This window comes from Capra hircus, chromosome 1 (assembly GCF_001704415.2).
Source record: "Capra hircus breed San Clemente chromosome 1, ASM170441v1, whole genome shotgun sequence".
Taxonomy (NCBI): domain Eukaryota; kingdom Metazoa; phylum Chordata; class Mammalia; order Artiodactyla; family Bovidae; genus Capra; species Capra hircus.
The window spans coordinates 66,047,186-66,059,806 of record NC_030808.1 but is presented as its reverse complement, the minus strand read 5'-3'; the positions used below and the strand labels follow the sequence as shown (position 1 = coordinate 66,059,806).

General features: G+C 38.7%; 1 protein-coding gene across 3 annotated transcripts in view; it reads right to left on the bottom strand.

Moving 5' to 3' along the window:
• The window catches only part of LOC102184282 (solute carrier family 15 member 2), a 52,393-nt gene that overhangs the window by 17,282 nt on the left and 22,490 nt on the right, over positions 1 to 12,621 (bottom strand). For 2 of the 3 annotated variants that reach the window (XM_013963220.2, XM_005675014.3), the window contains exons 13-19: positions 12,184 to 12,272; positions 10,494 to 10,575; positions 8,090 to 8,224; positions 6,977 to 7,141; positions 6,780 to 6,826; positions 5,061 to 5,171; positions 4,294 to 4,390 (exon numbers count right to left, since the gene is read on the bottom strand). In XM_013963220.2, coding sequence (XP_013818674.1) covers positions 4,294 to 4,390; positions 5,061 to 5,171; positions 6,780 to 6,826; positions 6,977 to 7,141; positions 8,090 to 8,224; positions 10,494 to 10,575; positions 12,184 to 12,272 — 726 coding nt within the window. Of the gene's footprint in view, positions 1 to 4,293; positions 4,391 to 5,060; positions 5,172 to 6,779; positions 6,827 to 6,976; positions 7,142 to 8,089; positions 8,225 to 10,493; positions 10,576 to 11,166; positions 11,256 to 12,183; positions 12,273 to 12,621 lie in introns of all 3 variants that reach the window. The other variant, XM_013963199.2, reaches the window with a different exon arrangement.

Below are 12,621 nucleotides of genomic sequence, written 5' to 3'. Positions count from 1 at the left end.
CAGCGAACTAAAATGGACTGGAATGGGTGCATTTAACTCAGATGACCATTATACCTACTACTGTGGGCAGGAATCCCTTAGAAGAAGTGGAGTAGCCATCATGGTCAACAAGAGTCTGAAATGCAGTACTTGGATGATTCCATTAGTAACAGCAAAATAAAGAATAAAATACTTAGGAATAAATATAACACAACAAATGTAAAACCTATATTCTAAAAATTATAAAAGCATTGTTGAAAATATTTACATCTTGAAGAAGACCTAAGATAAATGGAAAGACAGTTCATGTTCACTGATCAGGAGACAATATTGTTAAGGTAGCAAAACTCCTCACAATCACCTCACAAATTCAATGCAATCTTTATAAAAAATCCCAGCCAGCTGCTGATTCCAAGCTAATCCTAAGATTATATGAAAATTCAGGGAACCCATAATAGCCAAACCAGTCTTGAAAGGGAAGAATGAGCAAAATTGAAAGACTCATACTTCCTGATTTTTAAACTGACTACAAAGTAACAGTAATTAACAGATTATGGTATTGGAACAAGAATAAATATATAGGTAAATGGAATAGAATTGACTCCAGAAATAAACCCTCACATGTTTGGTCAGTTGACTTTTGACAAGAATGTCAAGACCATTTAGTGGGAAAAGAAGAATCTTCAACAGATTGTGCTGGGACAACTGGATGTTCACATACAAAAGAATGAAGTTAACCCCCAAGCTCATACCATATGCAAAAATTAACTCAAGATAGATTAAAGTCCTAAATGGTGATTTAGTTGCTAAGTCATGTCTGACTCTTTGCAGTCCCATGTACCATAACCCACCAGGCTTCTCTGTCCATGGGGATTCTCCAGGCAAGAATACTGGTGTGGGTTGCCATTTCCTTCTCCAGGGGATCTTCCCAACCCAGGGATCGAACCCAGGTCTCCTGCATTTCAGGCAGATTCTTTACCAACTTAGCTACATATAGAAGTCCTAAATGTAAGAGGTCTGTCTAGTCAAGCTATGGTTTTTCCAATAGTCATGTATGGATGGAGAGTTGGACTATGAAGAAAGCTGAGCACCAAAGAACTGATGCTTTTGAACTGTGGTGTTGGAGAAGACTCTTGAGAGTCCCTTGGACTGCAAGGAGATCCAACCAGTTTATCCTAAAGGAGATCAGTCCTGGGTGTTCATTGGGAGGACTGATGTTGAAGCTGAAACTCCAATACTTTGGCCACCTAATGCAAAGGGCTGACTCATTTGAAAAGACCCTGATGCTGGGAAAGATTGAGGGCAGGAGGGAGAAGGGGATGACAGAGGATGAGATGGTTGGATGGCATCACCAACTCAATGGACATGAGTTTGGGTAGACTGCAGGAGTTGGTGATGGACAGGGAGGCCTGGTGTGCTGCAGTTCATGGGGTCACAGATTACAAAGAGTCGGACACGACTGAGTGACTGAACTGAACTAAAATGTAAGAGGTAAAAACAATAAAACTTAGAGGTAAATATAGGCATAAATCCTCAAGAGATTAGATATGGCAATGGTTTCTTAGATGTAACACTTAAAGCATATGCAACCAAAGAAAAAGTTGATAAACTGAACATCATATAGATTAAAAGTGTTTGTACTTCAGTGGGCACCATCAAGAAAGTTAAAAAGACAATTTTACGAATGGGAGAAAATGTTTGCAAATTGTATATCTAATAATGGACTTATATTTAAAATACATAAAGAATACTTGTATGCTAAGTTGCTTCAGTCTTGTCCAACTCTTTGTGAACGCTATGGAATGTAGACTGCCAGGCTCCTCTGTCCATGATTCTCCAGGCAAGAATACTGGAGTGGGTTGCCATGCCCTCTTCCATGGGATCTTCCCCAACCAGGTATGGAACCTATGTCTCTTATGTCTCCTGCATTGACAGGCAGGTTCTTTACCACTAGCATCACCTGGAAAGCCCTTACAAGTCAATAATTAAAAGACAACTCAATTAGAAATTGCACAAAGAATCTGAATAGACATTTCTCCAAACCTGATTACAAATGGCCAATAAGTACATTAAAAGGTGCTCAACATCATTAGTCATCAGGAAAATACAAATCAAAACCACAATGAGATACCATTTCATACTTACTAGAATGGCTATAATTAATAAGACAGAAAAATAAGTGCTACAAAGATGTGAGAATATTGCCACTTTCAACTCATGGGAATGATAAATGTGCATTTACTTTGCAAAAGGGCTTCCCTGGTGGCTCAGATAGTAAAGAATCCATCTGCAATGCAGGAAACCTGGGTTTGATCCCTGGGTTGGGAAGGTTCCCCAGGAGGAGGGTATAGCAACCCCCTCCAGTATTCTTGTGTGGAGAATCCCCATGTACAGAGGAGCCTGGCAGGCTACAGTCCAAATGGTCACAAAGAGTCGGACACAACTGAGTGACTAAGCACATGGCAGTTCCTCAGATGGTTAAACACAGAATTACCATGTGACCCAACAATTCCACTCCTAGTTATATACCCAAGAGAAATGAAAATATATGCCCACACAAACACTTGTACATGAATATTCACAGCTAAATTATTTATATCAGTCAAAAGGTGAAAACACCAAATGTCCATATACTGATGAATACATAAACAATATGTGTTATATCCATGCTGCTTCTACTGCTGCTAAGTCGCTTCAGTCGTGTCCGACTCTGTGTGACCCCAGAGATGGCAGCCCACCAGGTTCCCCCGTCCCTGGGATTCTCCAGGCAAGAACTCTGGAGTGGGTTGCCATTTCCTTCTCCAATGCATGAAAGTGAAAAGTGAAAGTGAAGTCGCTCAGTCGTGTCCGACTCCTAGCGACCCCATGGACTGCAGCATACCAGGCTCCTCCGTCCATGGGATTTTCCAGGCAAGAGTACTGGAGTGGGTTGCCATTGCCTTCTCCATGCAATGGGATATTATTGGGCAATAAAAAGAAGTGAAGTACTGTTATATACCCTGAAAAGACCCTGATGCTGGGAAAGATTGAGGGCAGGAGGAGAAGGGTATGACAAAGGATGAGATGGTTGGATGGCATCACCAACTCAAAGGACATCAGTTTGGGTAGGTCTGGGAATTGGTGATGGACAGGGAGGCCTGGTGTGCTGCAGTTCATGGGGTCGCAAAGAGTTGGACACGGCTGAGCGACTGAACTGAACTGTTATATACTACAGTATGAATGAACCTTAAAAATAAGCTAAATGAAAGAATCCAGACACAAAAGATCACATAGTATATCATTCTATTTATACTAAATGTCCAAAATAGGTCAGTGTATAAAGAAAGAAAGTAAACAAGTAATTGTCTAGGCATAAGGGGTTTGGGAGGAAATGGTGAGTAACTGCTGATGAGTATGGGGCTTCTTTTTTGGAACGAGGAAAATGTTCTAAAATTACACAACTCTGAATTTTTTAAACACTGCTGAATATATATTCTTGAAAATATATTCTACATATGTATTGAACATACAATGCATATTGAATATGTTAATACATTTTAAACCATTATATACTTGAAGTGGGTAAATTGTATGGTATATGAATTATATCTCAATAAGGCTATAATAAAAAATGGCATACCAAAAATGTCATGCTAATTAAATTACAATAAATAAAATGTTACAGATTATTCTCATCATCCTTCTAGAAGTATTCCATATTTTTCTTATTCAGTATCTACTTTTTATATTTAATACAATGTTAAAAGTAATGGAATAAAATTACAATCAAAATTAACATCAGCGGTCTAAAACCCTGATGGCTGAACAACTGCTTTTGATGGGCCACAGTTAATTGATCCCCCAAACTTTGTGTAAAGATTGACATTTGCTGCAAGTCTTGGTATTTCAGATTGTGATATACTAGCAGATCAATTTCCAAGGAGCTAGGAGAACCACATGTGGAGTCAGTCAAGAAGACCAAAATAATTTTAGTTTTCTTGGTGCCATAATGAGACTGGAGCAGACCATGTCACCTCATAGCAGTGATTCAAGATAAGTTATGTCTACCATTCCCCAAGATCCTGTGCCTGCTGCCAATGTTATCTATTTTAAGTCCTCTCTGGAGTCCTTAGTAGCTTTTCTAAAGTCACTATAGAAGCTATCACCTTACACTAGAGATAAGTATGTGATACCGTCTTGCCACAGAGTCTTCTTTGGATCCAGGATATATATATAGATACATATAGACATAGATTATATATGTTTAAATATGATATAGTTATATAGATACAGATATATGGAAGGAAAGACTGAGGATAGCCATGGGCTACTTACATTAGTAATAACAAACAGATAAACTGCACCAAAGTCTAGTAGGCCCAAATTCAGCGAAAAATCCTCATTCTTTGTTCTACAATGCACTGTAGGATATCTGCAACAGGACAAATTTAGGTTAGAATGAACATTACAATTTAGAAAAGCACTTCCATCTCTGGTGGAAATAGTGATTTCATCTCTCTACTGATGGTGAATCAATCAGCAAAGCTACCATTTCTCTTTGAGGAGTCTTAGAGTAAATTATTTTCTTGCAAGGTTTTTTCCACACCTGATCTGAGATTTCATCGCCTGTTGGGTATTTTTTTTTTAACCTTAAACCTGAATGCAGAAGGTACAAATTGCCTTCTGTTGTATACTTCAGACTCTAAGTCTTCTCATCTAAATCTTATGAATTTTTCTCTTCTGAACCTTATGAACTAGTAGAACAGCTTAAAACTGAATCTGAAAGGATAAGCTCAAAGTAACAAGGTGTTAATAGGAGTTACAAAAGGGTAGGAATGGGAGCCAATAATAAACTGGCAAACCTCCAGGAGACGGCCTTCACAACAAGCATGGTCTCAATATGTCTCTGCAGAAAATGAGACTGAGGAAAGGAGTCAAAGGTTGCAAAAGAGGAGTCTGTGTATATTTACAATTAGCTGAGATATATTAGGTATATAATTAGGTGTAACTTCTAAACCTAATCTGCCCACCTATTACACAAACAAAGTATTTAAAAATCAGTTGTTGATAAAAGTAAAATGTCCACAAGGTAGTGCTCTTACTCTCCTCTTTGCACAGTTCTGTAAGCAGACACACCATAGTCTTCAGCAACAATGAGGGATGCATCTGTACCCAGGGAGACATTGACCTCTTCATGCAAAGTGTTAACAAACCTAAGGGTAGAGACACTGTTAGAGATCAGACAAACTCTCCCACCTGATAAATGGGCAGGGGCCTTTTCTGTTTTGTTTATTGCTATATGCCTAGTGCCTAGAACAGAGGCTGGCACATAAAAGGTACATGATATATATTGTTAACTGAATGAATAAAGGAACTCACACATAAGGAATTAGTAGTCTTAGCTGTCCCTATCTTTTTCTTTCCTCAGGTATTAGCTTTTTGTCTGCTACATCATCACTTGATCTCAACTGGGATGATACTATCATGATCACTCATGGCAGTTTGAGCCTCCTCAGAAACCCAGCTTAGGTGCACCTGATTTCTTTCTGTTTTCTAATGATGGAATTCATCACTTGAAGCTCAAAAAGGAAAATAATTATGTATATATAAACACATATTAGTATTTATATAAAACTGATACTTTATTAATGAAGTCTGATTTAATTTATATAAAACTCAGACTCCCAACCCATAGTAGGTTAAGCTATCATTGTTTGGGTCTTCAGACAAACTCGAACTCTTCCAGAACCATCTTTTTAGTCTTTTGAACCTGAGCCTAAATTGTTCCCTCTGTTTCAATTTTTGGTAGCATTTGTGTTAGGTCCTGGCTCATGGGATTAGAAGGGCAATTCCCTCTAAAACTGTTGATGTTGATTCCTGGATTTTTGATCATCCTGCACTAACCTAGAAATTGCTCCCTTTCATCCTTACTGGAGGTTTCCACTGCTCTCTGACCCAGGGAAGACATATTTTGATCTGTTTAATTTTTCTGAAAATCATGCAAAGGCAGATTATTATGACTCTTCCAGCCTTTAGTGAAATTCAAAATTTTCATTAAAAGTTCTCCTCTAAAATGCTATTCTCTATAGCAACCATCTAATCTTGATGGCCATAGGCACATGCATCCTGCCCCTGTGAGCAAGTGACCTCTTCAGGGCTTCATCTTTGTAACTGTCCCAGGGTATCTAACAAGACCTTCAAGCTTATCTAGATTCAAAACCAAGTGTTTTGACTCCAAGTATGTTACCTTTACTAAACCATGATGCCTCTATAGGTTCATTTTAAATTTTACTTTAAAAACATAGTAACTATAAAAGATATTCAACTTCCAGTAGTGAAGGGGAGAAATATTTACTTCTAAATTTCTCTCTGAGGATCACAGACAGGAAGTACTTGATTTTTTTCTCAAGAGCAAGATAAGTGCATAAAATTCAGCAGAAGCAATCATGTGACAGAGCACAGAGGGCGTACATAGACACAGGGTCATTTTTGATTATCATTGAGAAAGCAAGCCAAAAGACTTGGTTTTGAATCTGTGCCTCTCAGTTCCCTGGGGAAATGCCTTGACACCAATCCTCCTGACATTCTAGGAAAAAGCATCCTAGTACAAGACAATCAGAATGTGAAGTTCTGTAGATAGACACATTGTGTTATTTCAATTGGAAGTGGAAATTCTGCTTTTTTGTCTTCAAGTGGCATCTCGAATAGTGTGACATATTCTGCAGAATGAAGAATATGGGGTCTCTTCTGAAGCCCCACAGCTTAGAAGAGACCCCAGATTCAAGAGAACAGAGAGGCCTGGGTCTCCTTGATATCCAAACCTCATGGCTATCATCCCATTGGTTGTTTTGTTTTCTTCATCCTTCACCTACAATAGAGGGAGTAAAAATCAGTTACCAGTGACTAGAAGGAAGTGATAATCATAAAATTTGATCATCAGATATATCATTGGTAAGATATTGATGAGCCAGTCATCATACTCTAAGATAATTTGGAAATTAGGCCATTCCTCACTTACCATCATGCTAGAAATACTTTCCCCATCTTCTCGAATGATCAGGGTGTACCATATTTTCTCCTCCACAGAATGCTCAGTGTAGACAGACACATTGTGATATTTCAATTGGAAGTGGAAATTCTGGCTTTTTGTCTTCAAGTGGAGTTTGGAATAGTGTGGCATATTCTGCAGAATGAAGAGCCTGTTACATTCACCTTCTACCCCACCTTGAACACTGCAATCTCATAGTAAAACCCCCACCTTGAACAATACAATCTCATAGTAAACCAGGGCAGTTGACCTCATCAGATATTTTCAACATTACTCTTTAACTTCATAATACCATTTCTGGTAATATACCATAGGATGAATTATAGGCATGAATAAAGATTTATGAGTAAGGATGTTCATTATAGGATTACTTATAATAATTAAAATACCGATAAGGAAATATTTTACTAAACTGAGATATTTCCACCGAATGGAGTATTATGTATCCATTAATACCACATACTCAAAGGACACAGGAAAATGCTTTTGATGCAGTTTATCTTAAGAAAAATTCAAAGTCAATACAGCATACAGTGTTTCAATACTTTTTAAAAATTTGTTTATTCATTTATACAAAACTGCTATCTATAATTAATATCTGTGTGATGGACTTACAGGTGGATTTTATATCTGTTGACACACTCCCTAATTTTCAATAATAAATGTATATTTTATTAAAGTATTTTTAAATGAATATTTCAGAATATGTATAATATAGAAGGGAAAATATGCAAGCCAAAGTCTTCCACAGGGTGTGTGTAGGAAGCAGTTTGAAATACTAAAACAAATTACCACCTATTGAGAACTTACAATGTCTCAGACATAATGCTAAGCACTTTACATATAATATTTATCCTTACCACAGCTTATGACATAAAAATTACTGCCATTTTACAGATGATAAAACTGAGGCTTAGAGATACAAATAACTTGTTCAAGGTCTTATAACTACAGAGTGACAGAATCAGGAATTGGATTGGGACACTTTGACTCAACAAATGCATGCTACAAACCACTGTATTACGGTGCTGTCTTGGCAAATAATCTGAATGTGTTTCTAACTCACTCAAGTCCATATGTCACCTGAAAAGATTTGATGGACTCTGCCAACAGAGTATTATTTTCATCGCCGAGCACTGTTATCTTCACCTCATCATCTGCCAGATTTAAGACTTGTAGGAAAATCTCTTGGGAATCTGGCTGGTATGGGGCCATTTCCTTAGGACAGAGAACACATGTTAGAATTACCAACAAATCACCTGTGAGATACAATGAGATCATATACTGCAGTGCTATCTTGATAGCCAAGTTTATCCAGTCAAGAGGTCACAGTTTTCTACTTCTAAAGAGCATTTGGCTTTGAAAACTCTGAAGGCAGTTTGGAGCAGGAATCTCCACCTCACTGTAGTAAGCACTGATCAGAGCAGTTTAGTTGCTCAGTCATGTCCGACTCTTTGTGACCCCATGAACTGTAGCACACCGGTTTCCCTGTCCATCACCAACTCCCAGAGTTTGCTCAAACTCATGTCCATTGAGTCGGTGATGCCATCCAACCATCTCATCTTCTGTCATCCCCTTCTTCTGCCTTCAGTCTTCCTAGCATCAGGTCTTTTCCAATGAGTCAGTTCTTTGCAGCAGGTGGCCAAAGTATTGGAGTTTCAGCTTCAGAATCAGTCCTTCCAATTAATATTCAGGATTGATTTCCTTTAGGATTGACTGGTTTGATCTCTTTGCAGTCCAAGGGACTCTCAAGAGTTTTCTCCAGCACTACAGTTCAAAAGCATCAGTTCTTCGACACTCAGCTTTTTTAATGGTCCAACTCTCACATACATACATGACTACTGGAAAAAGCCATAGCTTTGATTAGATGGACCTTTGTTGGCAAAGTAATGTCTCTGCTTTTTAATACGCTGTCTAGGTTTGTCATAGCTTTTTTTCCAAGGAGCAATCATCTTTTAATTTCATCATTGCAGTCAACATCTGCAGTGATTCTGGACCCCAAGAAAATAAAGTCTCTCACTGTTTCCCCATCTATTTGCCATGAAGTGATGGGACTGGATGCCATGATCTTAGTTTTCTGAATGTTGAGTTTTAAGCCAGACTCTCCTCTTTCACTTTCATTAAGAAGCTCTTTAGTTCCTCTTCACTTTCTGCCAGAAGGGTGGTGTCATCTGCATATCTGAGGTTACTGATATTTCTCCCAGCAATCTTGATTCCAGCTTGTGCTTCATCTAGCCTGGCATTTCACATGATGTACTCTGCATATAAGGTAAATAATCAGGGTAACAATATACAGCCTTGACATACTTCTTTCCTGATTTGGAACCAGTCTGTTGTTCCATGTCCAGTTCTAACTGTGGCTTCTTGACCTGCATATAGATTTCTCAGGAGGCAGGTAAGGTGGTCTGGTAGTCCTATCTCTTGAAGAATTTTCCACAGTTTGTTGTGATCCACACAGTCAAAGGCTTTGGCATAGTCAATAAAGCAGAAATAGATGATTTTCTAGAACTCTCTTGCTTTTTTGATGTTGGCAATTTGATCTCTGGTTCCTCTGCCTTTTCTAAATCCAGCTTGAACATCTGGAAGTTCTTGGTTCATGTACTGCTAAAGCCTGGCTTGAAGAATTTTGAGCATTACTTTGCTAGCATGTGAGATGAGTGTAATTGTGCAGTAGTTTGAGCATTCTTTGGCATTGCCTTTCTTTGGGACTGGAATGAAAACTGACGTTTTCCAGTTCTGTGGCCACTGCTGGGTTTTCCAAATTTGCTGGCATATTGAGTACATCACTTTCACAGCATCATCTTTTAGGATTTGAAATAGCTCAACTGGAATTCCATCACCTCCACTAGCTTTGTTCGTAGTGATGCTTTCTAAGGCCCATTTGACTTCATATTCCAGGATGTCTAGCTCTAGGTGAGTGATCACACTATCGTGGTTATCAGGGTCATGAAGATCTTTTTTGTATAGCTCTTCTGTGTATTTTTGCCACCTCTTCTTAATATCTTCTGCTTCTGTAGTCTTTCCCTACACCAGGGTATCTTCCCAACTCAGGAATTGAACTCACATCTCCCGCATAGCAGGTGGATTCTTTATCAACTGAGCTATCAGAGAATCCCCTGTAAGCACCGATGCCAGGTAACAAACTCCATGCTTTGTGACTTGGCTGTGGCCCCATACATCATTCCCCAATAGTGACTATTCAACCTGCCAAAAGGTATTTGAGTGTTTGGTAAGGTATCAAAGAGATGATTATATATCTTGGATACTGGTGTTTGGAAATTCCTACATCATTCAGGTGGGAGGTGGGCTTCATTTTACACTGCTGCTCTACTCCTATATCTACTCATTTGCCACAAATACTTATTATTCACCTTATGTAAAACAGCTACTGTGGTAGGGCCCAGTGAATCAAGATTGAACAAGTCAGAGAAATGAACAAAACAGATTTCATCCTGCCCTCATGGAGCTTAAGATTTACTGTACTCACATTAATTTTTATCTCTACAGCAGCAGCAACTGCAAAAGCCAGGCATGCTAGGATCATACCAACAGCCATTTTCCTAAGTGATCTGTAGAGGAAATAGAGGCAATTATACCTAAACTGTAGGTGCTAAAGAATAAAATCTACACCCCCTTGCTACTGCTGCTGCTAAGTCGCTTCAGTCGTGTCCGACTCTGTGCGACCCCATAGATGGCAGCCCACCAGGCTCCCCTGTCCCTGGGATTCTCCAGGCAAGAACACTGGAGTGGGTTGCCATTTCCTTCTCCAGTGCATGAAAAGTGAAAAGTGAAAGTGAAGTCACTCAGTCATGTCCGACTCTTAGCGACCCCATGGACTGTAGCCTACTAAGCTCCTCCATCCATGGGATTTTCCAGGCAAGAGTACTGGAGTGGGGTGCCATTGCCTTCTCCGCTAAACCCCCTTAGCTTACCTAATTTGTTCTCAATTACTTTCAAAGTATTTCCTAGTACTCCCCCCTTCATGTATCCTTCTTTCTACCTTTACTTGAGTCACACTGAACTATTCTTTGTAACACACCAAATTTTCCATCTTTATTTATGATGGTTTTTCTATCTATTATATCACAATAGCAAAAATAATAGTAATATAGCCAGAATTATTGAACATTTACCATATACCAGTTACTATATATTATTACCTTCTTTTCCTCTTCTTTATAATTTTTTCTTGATGCTGGCCACTCTCTTCCATCTCTGCATTTCCTGGTACTTTGTTTCTCTTCTTAGGCTTAACATATTAACATAATTTATCTTGTGCAATAACCTTGCTCCTTCTAGCTCCCTTACTAAAGGATAAACTCCTTAGAAGCAAGATTTGTGCTTTTACAAAGCACTTGGTGCTCAATGAATGAGTAAATGGCAAAAAGTCATTTGAATACATGAAATGATTATCAAAAGGAAATTACTATTAAATCAGATATTATAGATGACTTAACACCCTCCTCTGTCAAACTTCACAAAGAATAACACTTATATTTAGAAAGGGGGAAAACAGTTTCTATTCCCACTCTTATGAGGTCCTTCATTTGTTTCACAGGGACAGTAAGAGATTTAAAGAGATTAGTTAATCATCAAAGACTTTGGACTGCTTTGAAGAGGCAACTTTTAAGTACAAAGCAACAAGTTGGTTTAGGAGACTAATCACTTACTTTTGACTTTCCATGAGGTGTACTCCTAGCTTTTCAACATCACATATGTAAGTCTGCAGTAATGACTTGGACTCTCTAAGTTAAGAATTAATTAGATCTAATTCCCATCTTCCAGTATTAATAGGCATTTAATCTAATGTGGTTAAACAGAAGCAGAAAAATGATAAACCAAAATAAATCATTACTAAGCAGAAAAGATACTGACTCTTTATCAAACTGGGCAAATTCTGAGTCAATTTGGAGTAACACAGGTATAGTGAACACTTGTATGCATGGTGCTAAGTTGCTTCAGTCATGTCTGACTCTTTGCAACCCTGTGGACTGTAGCCTGTTGGTCTTCTATGTCCATGGGATTCTCCAGGCAAGAATACTGGAGTGGGTTGCCATGTCCTCTTCAAGGGAATCTTCCTGACCCAGGGATTGAACCCATGTCCCTTATTTCTCCTACACTGGCAGGCAGATTCTTTACCACTAGAGCTACCTGGGAAGCCCATAGTGAGCACTTACGTGAAGTTAATGCCACACTTGGAGACCAGACGATAAATGACAAGGTCAAACAATGGTATGAAGATAAGAACCAAAAAGGGATTTAGCACCTGTAACACGATGGTAAAAAGAATTAGTTACAAGTGTTCTATTATGAGTGTGAGCATGTGCTTTCATTTGCGTGTGTGCATACTCTCTCACATCCAAACACACTTTCATCATACAGTGTACAGAATGATTCCACATCTTTCAGTCCCTTTATACCCGAGACTGTATTACTCCTGCATAGCACATTAGCTTCCAAATATCCAAAGGAACAAGTTTCACTCTGCACTGGTTTTTCTGTCAATTAATTAGGAGTTCTTCCCTCCCATTTGCTCTGATCTTATCCAGTTTCACAACCAAGGGAAAAATGTCATGGTCAGGAGAAAGGAAAGAGAGAAAAAGGAACTGGGGACT